The following is a 14611-nucleotide window of genomic DNA, read 5'->3' as shown; positions in this document are numbered from 1 at the left end:
TCCTTCATGTTGTTTCCTTTTCTCCCTCCTTCATGATTTGTCTCAAACCGATTTATTTCTTGCACCGAGAAACGTTCACAGACATTAAAACACAACTTCAGGAACTCGTGGACGCAGGAGGTGGTTCAATGGGTCGTCTGCAGGTCGATGGGCTCCAGTGGGTCTGGGCTGCGACAGATTGTGTGATAGAAGCTGGATTTCATCGTTGGAAGGAGAACAAGCGACCGGGCTGACAATCGCTGAGAGGCCCTGAAAGGCTCCATTAACCAGGGAGAGGCACTTCCTCTCATTCCTCAAAAATCCATTTCTCTGCATCTGTTTCTTTAATTTTGGGGCGTGTTGACGGATTTAAAGACTTTTTTGAATAACAGCGAGGGGAGCAGCTCGTGGCCTGAGGTGGCTGCAGTGAAGGGGGGGGGCAGTGCCTCAATGCAGGAAGTTTACATTGTGTTTGAAAAGAATGGCAGCGCCTGTTTCGACTGTGGCTCACTGTCGTTTGTCCAGTCGCTCACAGTGACAAATGAGAAATGATGCACAGGAAGTTGTGCCTGTGAGACAGAGTTCAGGGCAAAAAGAAAGACGATAGCAGGACGTAATAAACACGAATGTTCACGTGGAGCTGCAGACAGTTCTGTGACCTTAAATGCTTCTAATCTAATTTGAGTTCACGTTTAAAAAAAACACTGGGTGACATAATAATGTGTTGTTACATGATGATGCTCGTCCTGAAGGTCCGTCCTCCATTTTGCTGAGAGTAGTTTTGTCACCACGTGTTCTTGTAGTTGGCAAAATCAAAATAATGGTGGCTTAAGTTATTAAAAATGAGCAGCTTTGGTCATTGGCTGCTGGAAGTCGAGGATTAACGTCCGTTAAAGCTTCACATCGTCCTGCTGTCACTCTCTCTCTCTCAGCTGATCCCTCAATTCATCGTCCATCGTGGTCTTTTGCTCTTTCTCTCTTTCCGGCCAGCTGTCCATCCTCCGTCCATCATCAGTCTTTTTGTTTTTTGCTGGTTCGTCTCATCTCCCAATATTTCTCTTTATTTCTCTTCTTTCCTTGTCCTTTCTTTTTTTTCTGATTTCCCGCCCTCTCTTCCTTCCGGGTCGAGATATGAAGTGGCATCATGGGTTTCATGGAGTTCTACCTGGAGATTGACCCCGTCACCCTGAACCTCATCATCTTGGTCGCCAGCTATGTCATCCTGCTCCTGGTCTTCCTCATCTCCTGCATCCTGTACGACTGCAGGGGAAAAGACCCGACCAAGGAGTACGCGCCTGACAACACGCCAGCGCCACCCAGCCAGTCGCCCATTCGCCTGGTGGTCATGCAGAACTCGCCGGCCTCGTCCCGCTACGAGCCCAACAACACTGCGGCCCACGGAGAGCTGCCGACGCCAGACCTGAGCCGGGACAGAGGAGACAGGGAGCGGGAAAGAGAAAGGGAGAAGAGGAGCACTTTGGTGTGAGGAAGAGGAGAGAAAGAGGAAGGTTTTAGACTGACGACCATGAAGTGCAGTCGCGTCACTTTGTTTTTATTTTATATCTTTAACATCCCTCGCTGGTGTCGATGAGCAGCTGAGGTCAGCCGGAGGTAAGTAGCCAGGACCTTTAGTAACCCCGCCCCCTACATCGACCCCCGCTGACAGTCGACAACTGAAGTATTTTATTTAATCGATTCATTAATTATCTGATCAAATGGTTCAGTCACGTCTTTAACTTTCTGTTCATCAGTGTGTTTGTGTGAAACTTCAGTTGTGTTACAGTGACGATGACACGGAAGAGTTTGTTTTATTTATTTGTGTTAAAATATCACTGAACAAAGTGTGTGTGTTAGAATCTGTTCGTCTCTCACACACACACACACGCACACACGTGTGCACAGTGTCATGTTCTGTATGTTCTGACTAATCATTAGTAAAAACAATGAAATGAATTATGACTGATGTGTGACACCAATCGAGGCGACTGTCACAACCTGATCATTAGATTCACGTCTGAAGGAACGGAGCACATGAGCTGTGACGATCCTTTAGATCAAGGTCTCTGTTAGAAACACTGTTTATAAACTGAGTGACATCACGGCTCCCAAACATGAAGCCGTCACACAACTGTCTGAAACCTGTGTTCTGTGAAATGACCAGCAGGGGGCGACTGCGCTGATTGTTTCTATAGAAGTCTATGAGTCTTATGACTTAATGAATTTGATGCTGATGAAGAAAGTTTAGAAGTTTACTCTGTGTTGTCGTCATGTTGTACTGAAGATGACTTGAAGCTAGAGACTGAGACTCCATAGAAGAAGCAACAGGAGATTGTGTTTCACCCATGAAGTGATTCGTCCTCTGAGGACAATGAACGTCTGTCCAACCAAACATCTGCGAATGTGGACTGTGACGTTCCTCGTCTCATGTATCTAATATATAGAAAGATAAATCGGACAATGTGCAGCTCCCCTCCCCCAGACTCAGGTCCAGACCGTTAATCTGCTCTGTAAATCCTCCCCCCCCCCCCCCCCCCCCATCAGCCAGATGAAGCCGACAACACAAAGCCTCACTGACAGGAATATAATGAATGGATGGACGCTCACTCATCCCTTTGACGGACCCTGTGGTGTGAGGGTTACAGATGTGGCAGCAGCAGATGTTGTGTTAAAACACGTTTGTTTGGAGAGAAAATCCTCTGGAGACGCTGCAGGAAACATCTGTTAATCTCATCCACAGGTTTAAACGTCTCCACGGGATAATCATCTTGTTTATATCCAAACAAACCAGTGTCCAATCAAAGCTGAAGACGAACTCTGCTCAAAATTATTTGTTTATTAGAAAATATTTCTCTGAGGTTTGAGTGGCAGCTACCAAAAGTGATGCCTGGACCGCCCCCTGGTGGCTGGCAGCAGTACAGGTCATAAACCTCCATGTTAGCAGATGGGATATGGACCAAACTAAAACATCAAAGCCTTCACCTTCGCCTTCATCAAAGGCTTCACTCCACGATCACTACTGAACAGACTCTGACTGTAAATGACATCATCACCACCAGATGGCAGCAGGTTTTATTCACTTCTGTGTTTTTTCCTGTTTTTTTTCTCAAGGTGGCGCCCTCTCCTGGTGAAAATAAAACCCCCAAAAGACCCTTGAACTCTCGCCAACAGCCTCCATCGATCTGCAGCACGAACACCAGCTGAATGTGACCTCATCACGCCACAGGAAACAAAGAACAGTAACGTCCACTAATGTCCAGCAGGCCTGATCTCAGAGGGACGAGACTGTGAGACACATGGACACATTGAGGTCGCAGAGGGCGGAGCTTTAACTCGTCACTGTCGTCGTCTGAATAACTGAGACTGAGGCGTTGCGTTCAGTTCATCCTCAGACAGAGTGTCACATCATCATCATCATGAGTGTCACTCACTGATCTGTTTGTTTAGAAAAGAATCAGAGGACGTAAGAAAAGTCAATTCTGAGAATAATTTCACAAGAACAAAGAAAGAACTTTATGAAATACCCAGGTGCTCTGTGGAGCTTCTCTTCTTCTGCATCTAAATCTTCAACCAATCTGATGTTAAACTCTTCTCGTGAACAATACTCCATCGTACTTCTGTTTCATAAGGAATTTTACCAACATTTCAAATTTGTGTTCATGAAATGAGACACAGAACAAAATGTGATTCTGCTGCAGGTGAATTTATTCATCACCGATTAGATTTTGATGTGATTTGTGAGTTTTATGATAAAATCTCTGAAGAGATAGAATCAAATGTTTTGTGAGAAACAAACCGATTCTTTCTTTTCTGAAGATCTGAAACGGGGGCAGGGAATGTTTCTGTGCACTTTCGCTGCAGGGCCGGAGTTTTGGAGTTTGGAGGTTCGGGGCCAATTCCAACTTAACCCCCCTCCCCCCAAAAAAAAAACTTTAGAGAAACTGAAAATACTTCATCCGAGATATGTTAAAAAAAAGACAAACTGGTTTAATCCCTCCTTTTACTGAAACGTCCAAAATCCAGAACCCCCCCCCCCCCCACGCACGTCAGACCATCCTCACTGCTGATTGGCTGTGGCAGCGAGTGACAGATGATCCGAGTCTGTAAAGGACTCGTGCCACCGAGGCACTCGCTGGGACAAATCTCCTTACGTAAAAAACAGCACAGAGCTGGGGGAGCCAATGGCAGCGTCCTGTCCCTGATATGAATTACATAACGACCCCCCCACCCCCACATCTTTCATGTTGGATTATAAACAGAGTATTAGAGATGTATTAAGTATTTGTTTTTCCCCTCTGCTGTTTTTTTGACGGGGGATGGTTTTAAGCTTCGGTTTGTCGACGTCGTGTTCAGACCTGACGACTCATCTGAAGCCGACATGAGGCTCGTTATCTAGTGAGCGTCAGAGGAGTCGATCACTGTGACGTCAGAGGCTCGATGAAGTTACGGTCCAACAGTTTTTAAACCTTTCAACTTTTTCACCTACAGAATAAAACATCCTGACAGAAGAAGCTGAATCTTAAAAACACCAACGTTTCTTTTTCAAGGTCAATAAAACGTATAAAGATGAAAGATGATCAGAACTCCCTGAAATGACAGAATCCATCTTTTACAAACATTTATTTAACGTCAACTTTGATTTTTTTTAGTTTGGGCCATGTCCCATCTGCTAACATGGAGGAGGCAGTGTTTATGACCTATACTGCAGCCAGACACCAGGGGGCGATTGAAACACTTGGGCTTTACTTTTGTGATTTTTTGGTTTTTGTTTATGATCTGAAAATTCACAGTAACGGACGTGAGTTTAGTGGAATATACTTCATGTATTATTTGACAATAACTTTAATGTTCATGAAAACAAATGGACGCACTGAGGCCGGTTGGTGTTTGTTGTTGTAGTACTCAATCTATCCACAAGAAGCTGTAGTGCATTATCCCAATCTAATAAAAACTAAAAGTTTCATCTGTTAATTATTTTCTTTAACATAAATACATATATATATAATTAATAATTTAACTAGGACATATAATAAAATGCTTGTTGTGTGGATTTTTTATTTGGAAAAATGGTAAAACAAAATAAAAATTCACTGGCCTCTCAGGACTTCTTTAAAACTCCGGTTCAGATACTACTACTACTACTAATAATAATAATAATAATAATAGTGATAATACTTAACAATACCAATAATAACACAGAGGGAACATAGCGCTAATATTGCTTTTAAAAACATTTCATTGATTTGTTTTCTCATTGTTGTAGAAAAGTTTTTGTGTAAAACAAAGTGACCAGAATTTTTAAATGTACTTTAAATCTTATTCATCAGCTGTGAACGACAACAATTGTACAAATTCATCAATAATAAAAAACGAAGCTGAACTGTGTTTTTAATATGAAGCTGATTAAAAGAATTTGAGCTGCAACACAATTAAAATCAATGATTCTCGTTCTGTTATTGTTTTTCAAGTAAAACATTTTTTTATCTCATTTTATGAAAAACTGTATTTTCTTATAAGATTTCATTTGGTAGTTAACGTTTGTTCTTCCTGCAAATGATCAGAACATGAACACATCGATGTCATCGAGAGTTTAGATGATATGAAACATGTTTCCAGACAATAAGACGAGGATCTGATCAAAGTTGTCAGATGAAACGGATTCAGTTGTTCATCTGATTATTATTATTCTGATTATCATTATTCTGATTATTTTCCATCAGCTCCTGATCTGATTATAACAGAACTTTTCAAAATAAAAGTTGCAGAAATTAATCCAAAAAAACACCTTTGATGTTTGCCTGTGATGAACTTTGACCTTAAAGACTGATGGACAACATATAGATATATATGATATATATGATACTCACAAATCCTGCTTCTAGTACAGACCTCAGGTGAGTTTCAGCTGAGCTTCAGGTGAAGGGTCAGAGGTCAGGTGACAACAGGAAGTTCTGGGGGAGAGGAGCAGGAAGTTGTTGGAGGTTTTTAAAGATTTCTCTTCATTATTGTATTACTATTTTTATTTTGACTTCATTTAGTCGACAGTGATTAGACGATCTGGATGAAGATATTATGGGATGTATCAGGTAGTTTTACCGTGATGAGTTTCTCACTGTTTCTGTTTTGACCTGCTGCTGCCACCCAGTCACTGTGGAGGTGCTGCCCCCTGCTGGCCACACATAGACTCACTGTTCATTCAACCACACTGTTGGCCAAAAGAAACGTTTCATTACCTTTCTAAGAGGCGCAGCTCATAAAAAAAATGTAATATTGTTTATTAGACTTTGGACAAATATACTGTAATTTTACACATGACTAAAATTAAATAAAAATACCTGATTCATAAAATAAATAAATCATTAAAATCCTGTTTGAATATATTCAAGATTCATTCTTCTCTTATGTTCACCAAAAAAACACCAGAGAGACAGTGAATTTTACTTTATTTATTTATTCATCATTTTTATCATGAGAAACATAATCGAGGACAAATGAAGAACAAGTAAATTTAAACACAAACTCAAACAGAAGAAGGAGGAGGAGAAGGAGAAGTGCTTCTGGTTGGTGAATACATTCCTCTATCGGCTCAACGTAGCATCAAACTACACGAACATTAGATTCTACATGTTTGGAGGCGACTGTTTGCTGACGGGATGAAGAAGAGGATGGGGAGGAGCCATAGAATCAGCTGATGTGTCACCTGCAGAGGTGAGTTGAGGGAGGAGGGGGAGGAGTCTGTGGTCTTTTCATGGAGGAAAAGATCGGACACAACAAACATCGGAGGATTTCTATAATGTCCATGCAGGACCCGGACTGGTTGGACCAACGTTACATTTTTATTCATATGTGTAATAATAACATGTCAAAAAACCGAGTATCTCTGTATAAAGATTCAAACCTTTCATATATCAATTATATATGTATACATATATATATGTATATATAAGTACTAAAGAGGTTCCACACTGAGAGACGACTGAGGGCGTACTCACTGCTGAGCTACACTTGAGATTTATATATATTTATATATATTTATATATATAAAAAATAAACATTCTATGGCACTAAAGAGTTTGGTTTCTGAACGTTTAACAAACAAACAAACAAAATCAGCTGTTTCTTTCTTTCCATCTCGACAGACAAAAATCATCCGATATGAAAATTTCCGACACAATAATATCAACATCTTTTATTTTACAAAATAAGAGATACGCACTTTGTTTATATTTTACATAAAATATATTTTATGATATATTATAAAATACAATAATCAAACATATTTGGTTGAATTTGTGTTTTCTTTATATTTATGATAAAGTTTATGTAAAGAAGATTTTTAAATAAATCTCAGACACAGTCGTGACGGCACAAAGTTCAACAACGTGACGTCCGCAATCAGATGATCAAACAGGAAGAGGAAGTGACGGGTATGTATATGTGGACAGTGGGTGGGACCTTTGACCCCCCAAATCAAATCCATTCTCTCATGAGTCTAAATGATTACTTGGACCAAATTAGAAGAAATCTTCACGATGATGAGACGAGCAGACAACCTGAAAGCCTCCATGTCTCCACTAGGTGTCGCTATTGCAGAGCAATAAAAACAGTTTCTTTTTTTTATCAGTCGACACTTGTGTGAGGCGTTTAGAATCATTTGCGTTCTCAGTGGGAACCAATGAGGAACTAATGAGACAGGAAGTGATGGTTTGAGTCTTTTCTACTGATTTGTTGATGTTTGTCCTTTAACTCAGAGCAGCTGGTGTTATCTCATTGGTTGGTGGAATGACATCACAATCAGGAGTAACTGAGTTGGTTGGTCAGGAGGAGGCGGGGCTCATTGTGTGTGTGTCTGTGTGTGTGTGTGTGTGCGGTCAGAGTGGCCCGTGCAGCCCCTTATACTTGGACAGGACGTTCTTGGTGCGTCCAAGCTCCTTCCTCAGGTCGGCCACCTCCCACCTCAAAGCCGAGTTCTCCTTTTCCAGGAAGCCGGCTCGGATGGCAATCTGGTTCTCTTTGAGCCGCCGAGCGTCCCGGGACCGCTTCGCTGCCAAGTTGTTCTTCCTGCGGCTGGCCCAGTATTTGTCATCCTGCTCGAAGGATGACAAATAATCGTAGTTAATTTTACTTGTTATATTTTCTCTGTGGAAAGAGACTAAATTCCATCGACTGATGAAGATCATGTGATACGATAGAATGCTCCAGAACAACTGTTCAGAATGAACTTTGTGTCTGAGAAGAAAACCCAGTTTAGATTTAAGGTATTTTTTCTTCTTCTTCGTAAAACAGGAAATCATCACCTGTTGCTTAGTGAGCGATTTGTTTGTTGGGTCAGAACCAGCTCCAAATTACCTTCAGGTCCTCTGGCATGAAAACCTTCCGAGCTTTCTTGATCATTGGCTGCAGTTTCAGCTCCTCGGCAGAGAACTTGCGTTTGCGCGGGTCGAACATCTCCTGACCCGGGACGCTGGACAGAACCAGGTCGGCCGGGTCGGGTTCGTACCCAGTAGGAATCTGGATGGAGTCTGGGTCAATGGGGCTCGGAGTGTTTCTGGAGTTTTGGAGGCCTGAAGGAAGGCGGAGACATGTCAGTCAAAAAGTTATCAAACATATCAGAGGTCACATGATTTTCGATATTTTACATTTAGTTGATATAAAACAAATGAGCTGATGCAGCAGTGCTGAGCTGCAGCCACCAGGTGGTGACAGATCTGGGATTCAACTGTCTGTGTGTGTCTGAAAGTTGAGACGCCATCTTTGTTTCTATGTATATGAAACCTTTCGTTCATTAGTCTATAACTTGAATCCAGCATCTGAACAAGCTGTATTTTTCTCACGTTAGCACAACATTAGAGATGATATAATATATAATAACAGAGTTGGTGATCAGGACCAAGGTTTAACTTTATTACTATCATCATTACTATGTGCTAAGCTACAAGCTAAGCTAGCTAAGGTAGTTCAGTCGGAGCTGGTGGTCAGGAGGGCGTAGAGGAACAGAGGTGAAGAAATATTGATTAACAACAGTGAAGAGACCTCAGAGTTCGATCCCCATGTTTTAGATCGAAGTACAAGAAGAGGAAACAGGTTTAGCAGTGACTCCACTAACAAGCATGATGAGGATGTTTGTGCTAATTCACTTTTCTGGTGCACCCTGGGTAATCCTTCTGGTTCCGCCTCCTTATCTGCTGCACAGATTTGGGACCATGTGGGAAACAAATATGTCCGATCATGCCATAGACCACTCTGTCAGGGTCACAGATTCATTCCGGCCTCTGCTGCAGTTTGGTTTTCATTGGACTCAGGACCAGTGGTGAAGGAAATATTTAGATCCTAACCCTTACTAAGATAGAGGTACAAGAATGTGTGTGTGTGTGTGTGTGTGTGTGTGTCCCTGCATGACATCAGTAGTTTAAGAACATACTGTTCTCTGTAGAAGTAAGCCAGCGGGCGACAACCCATATATCCACACACACACACACACACACACAAACTCACAACAGGAAATTCAAAAAACAGTTGGCCTCCAAGCAAGAGGGCGGGGCCACGAGCTGCTCACGAGTCCACACACACACACACACAGCCTGAGGTTTTCCTCTGACGTCGTCCTGCAGCTTTAACTCGTCACAAAGAGACGGACGCTGTCGTTTTATTTTCAGACGATGACAAAGACAAACCAGTGGATGATCCCGAAGCTTCTTGAGCTCCTGAACCAACAAACTCACAAGTTTCACCTCCAATAAATCACTTTCTGTTTTCCTTGTGTTTCTGGGTAATTGCTTCTCATTCATACTGGGGAACCTCTGGTGGGGTTCCTCAAGGATCCATCCTGGGCACTGTTCTTTTGTTCCTTTCCTTTTTCTTTTCAGTTCTGTTAATGAAGAGTTACACCCAAACAATACTGATGAAACACAGCAGCATGTTTTATGAAATCGTTTCCTGTCCTGAAAAGTGAAATATTTAAACCTGCAGTTATTCTCTTTGCATGAGGCTGTGATGTTGTGACGTCATTGAAAAACGGCAACACTAGCTGCGGAGATGTCGTCAGTGTGTTACCTTCTCTCGTCTGGCTGCTGTGGAGACAGATGGGAGGGGTGACGCTTGTGTTTATGGAGGTGGAGGCGTGGCTGCTCAGGTCCATCACTGAGGGCGTCGGAGTGGGAGGGGCTGTCGGCATGATTAGTGGTTGGCATGACGTAGCCTGTGGTTGGTGCTGGTCATGATGGTGGTGGGAGGGGCTGGAGGGGATCCCGTTCTCTGACAGGAACTCCTCCAGGTCCATGTACTCCAGCTGGAAGGTGTCTCCATCGTAGGGGAGGGTCTTGTCCCACAGTGTTGGGCCCAGGAAGGCTGACTGGGGGGAGCTGTGCTCCTCCTCCAGGTTCTTCTCCTTCCCCTGCTCCTTGGTGAAAGCTGACAGAGAAAAGACAAAACACAACTATGACTATGAGGAGGATTTTCCGAGTTTATCAGCGCAGCACAGTCCTGACTGAACTCTGGAGGTTCTGATAGTTATTTGGTATCATGTGATCCATCATCGAGTTTCATGGCAGGAGGGTAAAATAATATTTATATACATCATATTTTAAAGGCTGAACGAAAGCAAACGTCATTGGTTTCATTAAATGTTTATGAGTTTTTTCTCTAAGTTACTGATTTGATCCAGCAGGTGGCGAAGTGTATGTCCTATGAATGATGTTTTACGTCATCATGTTTCAGGAACCACAAAGTGCATGTGAGGCACATTTTAAACCAGAGTTTGGAAACATGTCAGGTTTCACCCTTCACTGGGAAATGGTAAAAAAATTAATTGTAATAAATCACAACATATCAGATCAGCATCAAAGTCAATGTACAGAGTGAGGACACATCAACAATCGAGTGAAAACCTTTCGACCAGCGAGGAAGAGTTTCTCTGCAGGAAATGTAGATTTACACACTTCAGATCTTTAAATAAATAATTAAGTTACGTAAAGTAAATTCACACGTGTTTTCTGTGAGAAACACTTTTACTCTCCTTCTCTGACGAGGATCTAATTTTATAAGTTAACAACAAAAGTTATAATTATATTTGCAAGCAACAGCACAAGACTGGGAGCTGAGAGTTGACCTGGGGAAGCTACTGAAGTCCCCAGAAGCTGTTGCCACAACAACATTAAGGCCAGACATGGTTGTGATCTCTGAAGCCTCCGAGCAGGAAATTCTGTGTGAGGGTGTCTGATTGTTGAAAGACCGGAAACCCCCAATGACCCATGTAACATTACTGATGAGGTGTCCAGGTGCATCACAAGCTATGCAAACTATAGTTTGATTTATCCGTATGTCTCCTACTGTAATTTAGTTTGGGCAAGTACATTCCTACTACCCTTCACAGCATTCTGCTCCTTCAGAAACGCTTTATGAGAATTACAACCCGTTCCGAATCGTTTCCTAAATCCATTCTTTCTTCAAAAGACTTGGAATCCTTACTATTTATGACATCAATATACTTCAAATCTGTGTTTTCATTTATAAGATATATAAAACTAAAGGACATATTCCTGAGCAGTTTAAATGCTATTTTAAAGCAAATTCACAGGTTCATTCTTATGCAACTAGGCAAGCTGCAGATCTTCACCCTCCTCGATTTCGAACAAGTCAAGCTCAACTCTGCTAAACTATGGAATCACTTTTCACACCTGGCATTGAAATGTTATACTATTAAACATTTCAAAAGATGTTTAAAGGCTCATTGAATCGCTGGTTGTCTAAAGTACTTTTGTCTCAGTTTGCTTACATGTTCATTCTTTGAATTTTTACTATTTAATATTTCTTTCATTATTTAAATGTGCACTATACTTCAATGGGTTTGAGTGTGTTTGAGCTTTTCGCTCCCTGCACTGATCTGTTTGGTCTTTTCTTTGTATTTATATCTATCTATACATCAAGTGCTAAATAAAAAAATAATAATAAAAATAAATAAATGTAGGTCACAGGACAAAAGATTAAAATGTCCCTCCAGAGGACACCTGAAATGTCGTGTTCTGAGAAACCAACAAACAGGAGGCATTCTGGGTAAAGAGAGGAGGAGACAGCGAGGTAAACAATGTGAATGATGAGTTACTGACTTCAATCTGACATGATGACAAAACTTCTCGTTTCACTCTGTGTCCACCAGCCACAGGACGACAACTTTAACCAACAGAAACATGGAGTTGCGTCTGTCCCACAGGAATCAAGACATTTATCAGAACTAATATTATCTTTACTGTTCATGAGACAGATTTCTGCTCACATGTATAAAACCTAAAAGATAATGACAGTTAATCAGGATTCATGATGAGATCGTTTTCATTTATAAAATCAAACCAAGAATATGACTGATCGTATAAATAATATTAACGATAAAAATAATTGTATTCATTAATCTGTTGAACCGAGCTTTGTTCATGTCATCCTCTGATTCTAAATAAGGATGAGGACAGGAAGTCTTCACCTCTGGATTTAAAAGACTCTTCATTAATTGACAATTAACAGAAAGTTAAATGATCATTCCAAGTGAAGCACAAACAGTTTTAACTGTGAATATGTTTCTAGTCTTTATCCTGTGATTCAATATGAAAGAACTTCAGACCCTGACAGTCACAACGAGACGCTGAGAGAAATTCTGATGCAGCTGAATTCAAAAGAGGATCAGAAATCAAATATGACATTTTGAGAAGAGTTGTGCAGATGTTCAAAACACGTTTAATGAGCTTTATAGTTGTATCTGTTAGTCTGAGTACACACACACACACACACACACACACACCTTCATGGTGCAGCTGCAGCCTCACAGGTTTCTCCAGCAGAGACTTCAGGACTCCGTGCGGAGCCAGAAAACTGAGCGGAAGTGGTCGAGACATTTTCTCCAGACGCGAAGAGAAAAGTGAGGATGAGATGTTTCTTCAGATCTGCAGCTACATCCAGAGAGAACCCTCCAATACACACTGACTGGAAACCTGCGGATCAAAGCCCTCCTGATAAAAGGCTGTCAGGACAAAGCGCTGTGCTCGCGCTGCGTCCTGTGCGCGTGTGTCTGATGAGCAGCGCGAGGAGGACACAACCAGCGCTGATCCATGATTGACAGCCGAGGACTGCTGACGTCAGAGCGCTAGACAAACACCCTCCCTCCTTACCTCCTCCTCCCTCCCCCTTAGCTCCTCACCCCCTTCCTTACTCCCTCCTTACCTCCTTCCTTACTCCCTCCTTACCTCCTTCCTTACTCCCTCCTTACCTCCTTCCTTACTCCCTCCTTACCTCCTTCCTTACTCCCTCCTTACCTCCTTCCTTACTCCCTCCTTACCTCCTTCCTCCTCACAAAAGCGTCACATGATGATTAATCATCAATATTCAACTTCATTGATCTTTAACACACACTCAGGTGTCACTTTAGGTGGAGTTGATGGAGCTGATGGAGCTGATGGAGTTGATGGAGCTGATGGAGCTGATGGAGCTGATGAAGTTGATGGAGCTGATGGAGCTGATGAAGCTGATGGAGATGATGGAACTGGTGGAGCTGATGGAGTTGATGAAGTTGATGGAGTTGATGAAGTTGATGGAGCTGATGGAGCTGGTGGAGCTGATGAAGTTAATGGAGCTGATGGAGTTGATGGAGCTGATGAAGTTGATGGAGCTGGTGGAGCTGATGGAGCTGATGGAGCTGGTGGAGCTGATGGAGCTGATGGAGCTGATGAAGCTGATGGAGCTGGTGGAGCTGATGGAGCTGGTGGAGCTGGTGGAGCTGATGGAGCTGATGGAGCTGGTGGAGTTGATGAAGTTGATGAAGTTGATGAAGTTGATGGAGCTGGTGGAGCTGATGGAGTTGATGGAGCTGATGGAGCTGGTGGAGCTGATGGAGCTGGTGGAGCTGATGGAGCTGGTGGAGCTTCACATCAGTTTCAGAATCTCACTGATATGGCGTCTCTTAGTTCGAGGTGTCCCCAGTGCACCACTCAGAGAGCTGATGACATCACATTAGAGGAAGTAGTCGTAGAACAACTTCCTGCTCAGTCTGAAGTTTCTCAGTTTTTAAAATCTATATTTATATTTTCGTTTCCCTGATTCAGTCTTTTTCATTCTCACTTTCAACAACAAGTTTCTCATTTCTGACAACTTTCAATTCAGTTTGTGACACGTGACATAAAGTTGGTTTATTGTTCTAATATTTAACACACACACACACACACACCTACACACACACACACACACACACACACACACACACACACACACACACACACACACACACACACACACACCCACACTCTGCAGAGAGGAATGCTGGGTCACATAAATGGGCCGGCTTGACCTACATTTGTCCAATCAGAGGCCTCCATCTCCAGCTGTCCTTCCCCCTCCTCCCCCTCCTTCCCCTCCTCCCCCCTGCAGCCTGGTCACATTGGACCTCATGTGTTCATAGGAGCAAAAAAACAAAGGAGAGGAGGAGAGGAGAGGAGGAGAGGAGGAGAGGAGGAGAGGAGGAGAGGAGAGGAGGAGAGGAGGAGAGGAGGAGAGGAGGAGGAGAGGAGGAGAGGAGGAGGAGAGGAGGAGGAGAGGAGAGGAGAGGAGAGGAGGAGAGGAGAGGAGAGGAGGAGAGGAGGAGGAGAGGAGAGGAGGA

The 14611-nt window shown here is 42.6% G+C and overlaps 2 protein-coding genes across 3 annotated transcripts; one reads left to right on the top strand and one right to left on the bottom strand.

The window, feature by feature from the left end:
• Nucleotides 1-237: 237 nt before the first annotated feature.
• Nucleotides 238-5356, top strand: smim36 (small integral membrane protein 36). The gene is made up of 2 exons (XM_069517879.1): nucleotides 238-1590; nucleotides 3088-5356. The coding sequence occupies exon 1, from the start codon at nucleotides 1124-1126 to the stop codon at nucleotides 1463-1465; it is 342 nt and encodes a 113-aa protein (XP_069373980.1). The 5' UTR covers nucleotides 238-1123; the 3' UTR covers nucleotides 1466-1590; nucleotides 3088-5356.
• A 2353-nt stretch (nucleotides 5357-7709) lies between these two features.
• hlfb (HLF transcription factor, PAR bZIP family member b) lies at nucleotides 7710-13004 on the bottom strand. 2 transcript variants are annotated; one of them, XM_069518075.1, is made up of 4 exons: nucleotides 12764-13004; nucleotides 10030-10386; nucleotides 8326-8540; nucleotides 7710-8066 (listed from the first exon to the last, which is right to left on the bottom strand). In XM_069518075.1, the coding sequence occupies exons 1-4, from the start codon at nucleotides 12855-12857 to the stop codon at nucleotides 7848-7850; spliced, it is 885 nt and encodes a 294-aa protein (XP_069374176.1). In that variant the 5' UTR covers nucleotides 12858-13004; the 3' UTR covers nucleotides 7710-7847. The 2 variants fall into 2 exon arrangements, with proteins under 2 accessions (XP_069374176.1, XP_019960228.1); XM_020104669.2 differs by having other exon boundaries at nucleotides 7710-8063.
• Nucleotides 13005-14611: the final 1607 nt, after the last annotated feature.

This window comes from Paralichthys olivaceus, chromosome 21 (assembly GCF_024713975.1).
Source record: "Paralichthys olivaceus isolate ysfri-2021 chromosome 21, ASM2471397v2, whole genome shotgun sequence".
Lineage (NCBI taxonomy): Eukaryota > Metazoa > Chordata > Actinopteri > Pleuronectiformes > Paralichthyidae > Paralichthys > Paralichthys olivaceus.
Note: the sequence above shows the minus strand (reverse complement) of the source record. Positions and strands in the feature narration are given on the sequence as shown.

Coding starts and splice junctions, on each gene's coding strand:
- smim36 (XM_069517879.1), top strand. CDS start 1,124: ATGGGTTTCATGGAGTTCTACCTGGAGATTGACCCCGTCACCCTGAAC.
- hlfb (XM_069518075.1), bottom strand. CDS start 12,857: ATGTCTCGACCACTTCCGCTCAGTTTTCTGGCTCCGCACGGAGTCCTG. Junction 8,541..10,029: donor CAGCAGCCAGACGAGAGAAG/GTAACACACTGA, acceptor GCCTTCCTTCAG/GCCTCCAAAACTCCAGAAAC. Junction 8,067..8,325: donor TCATGCCAGAGGACCTGAAG/GTAATTTGGAGC, acceptor TCATCCTTCGAG/CAGGATGACAAATACTGGGC.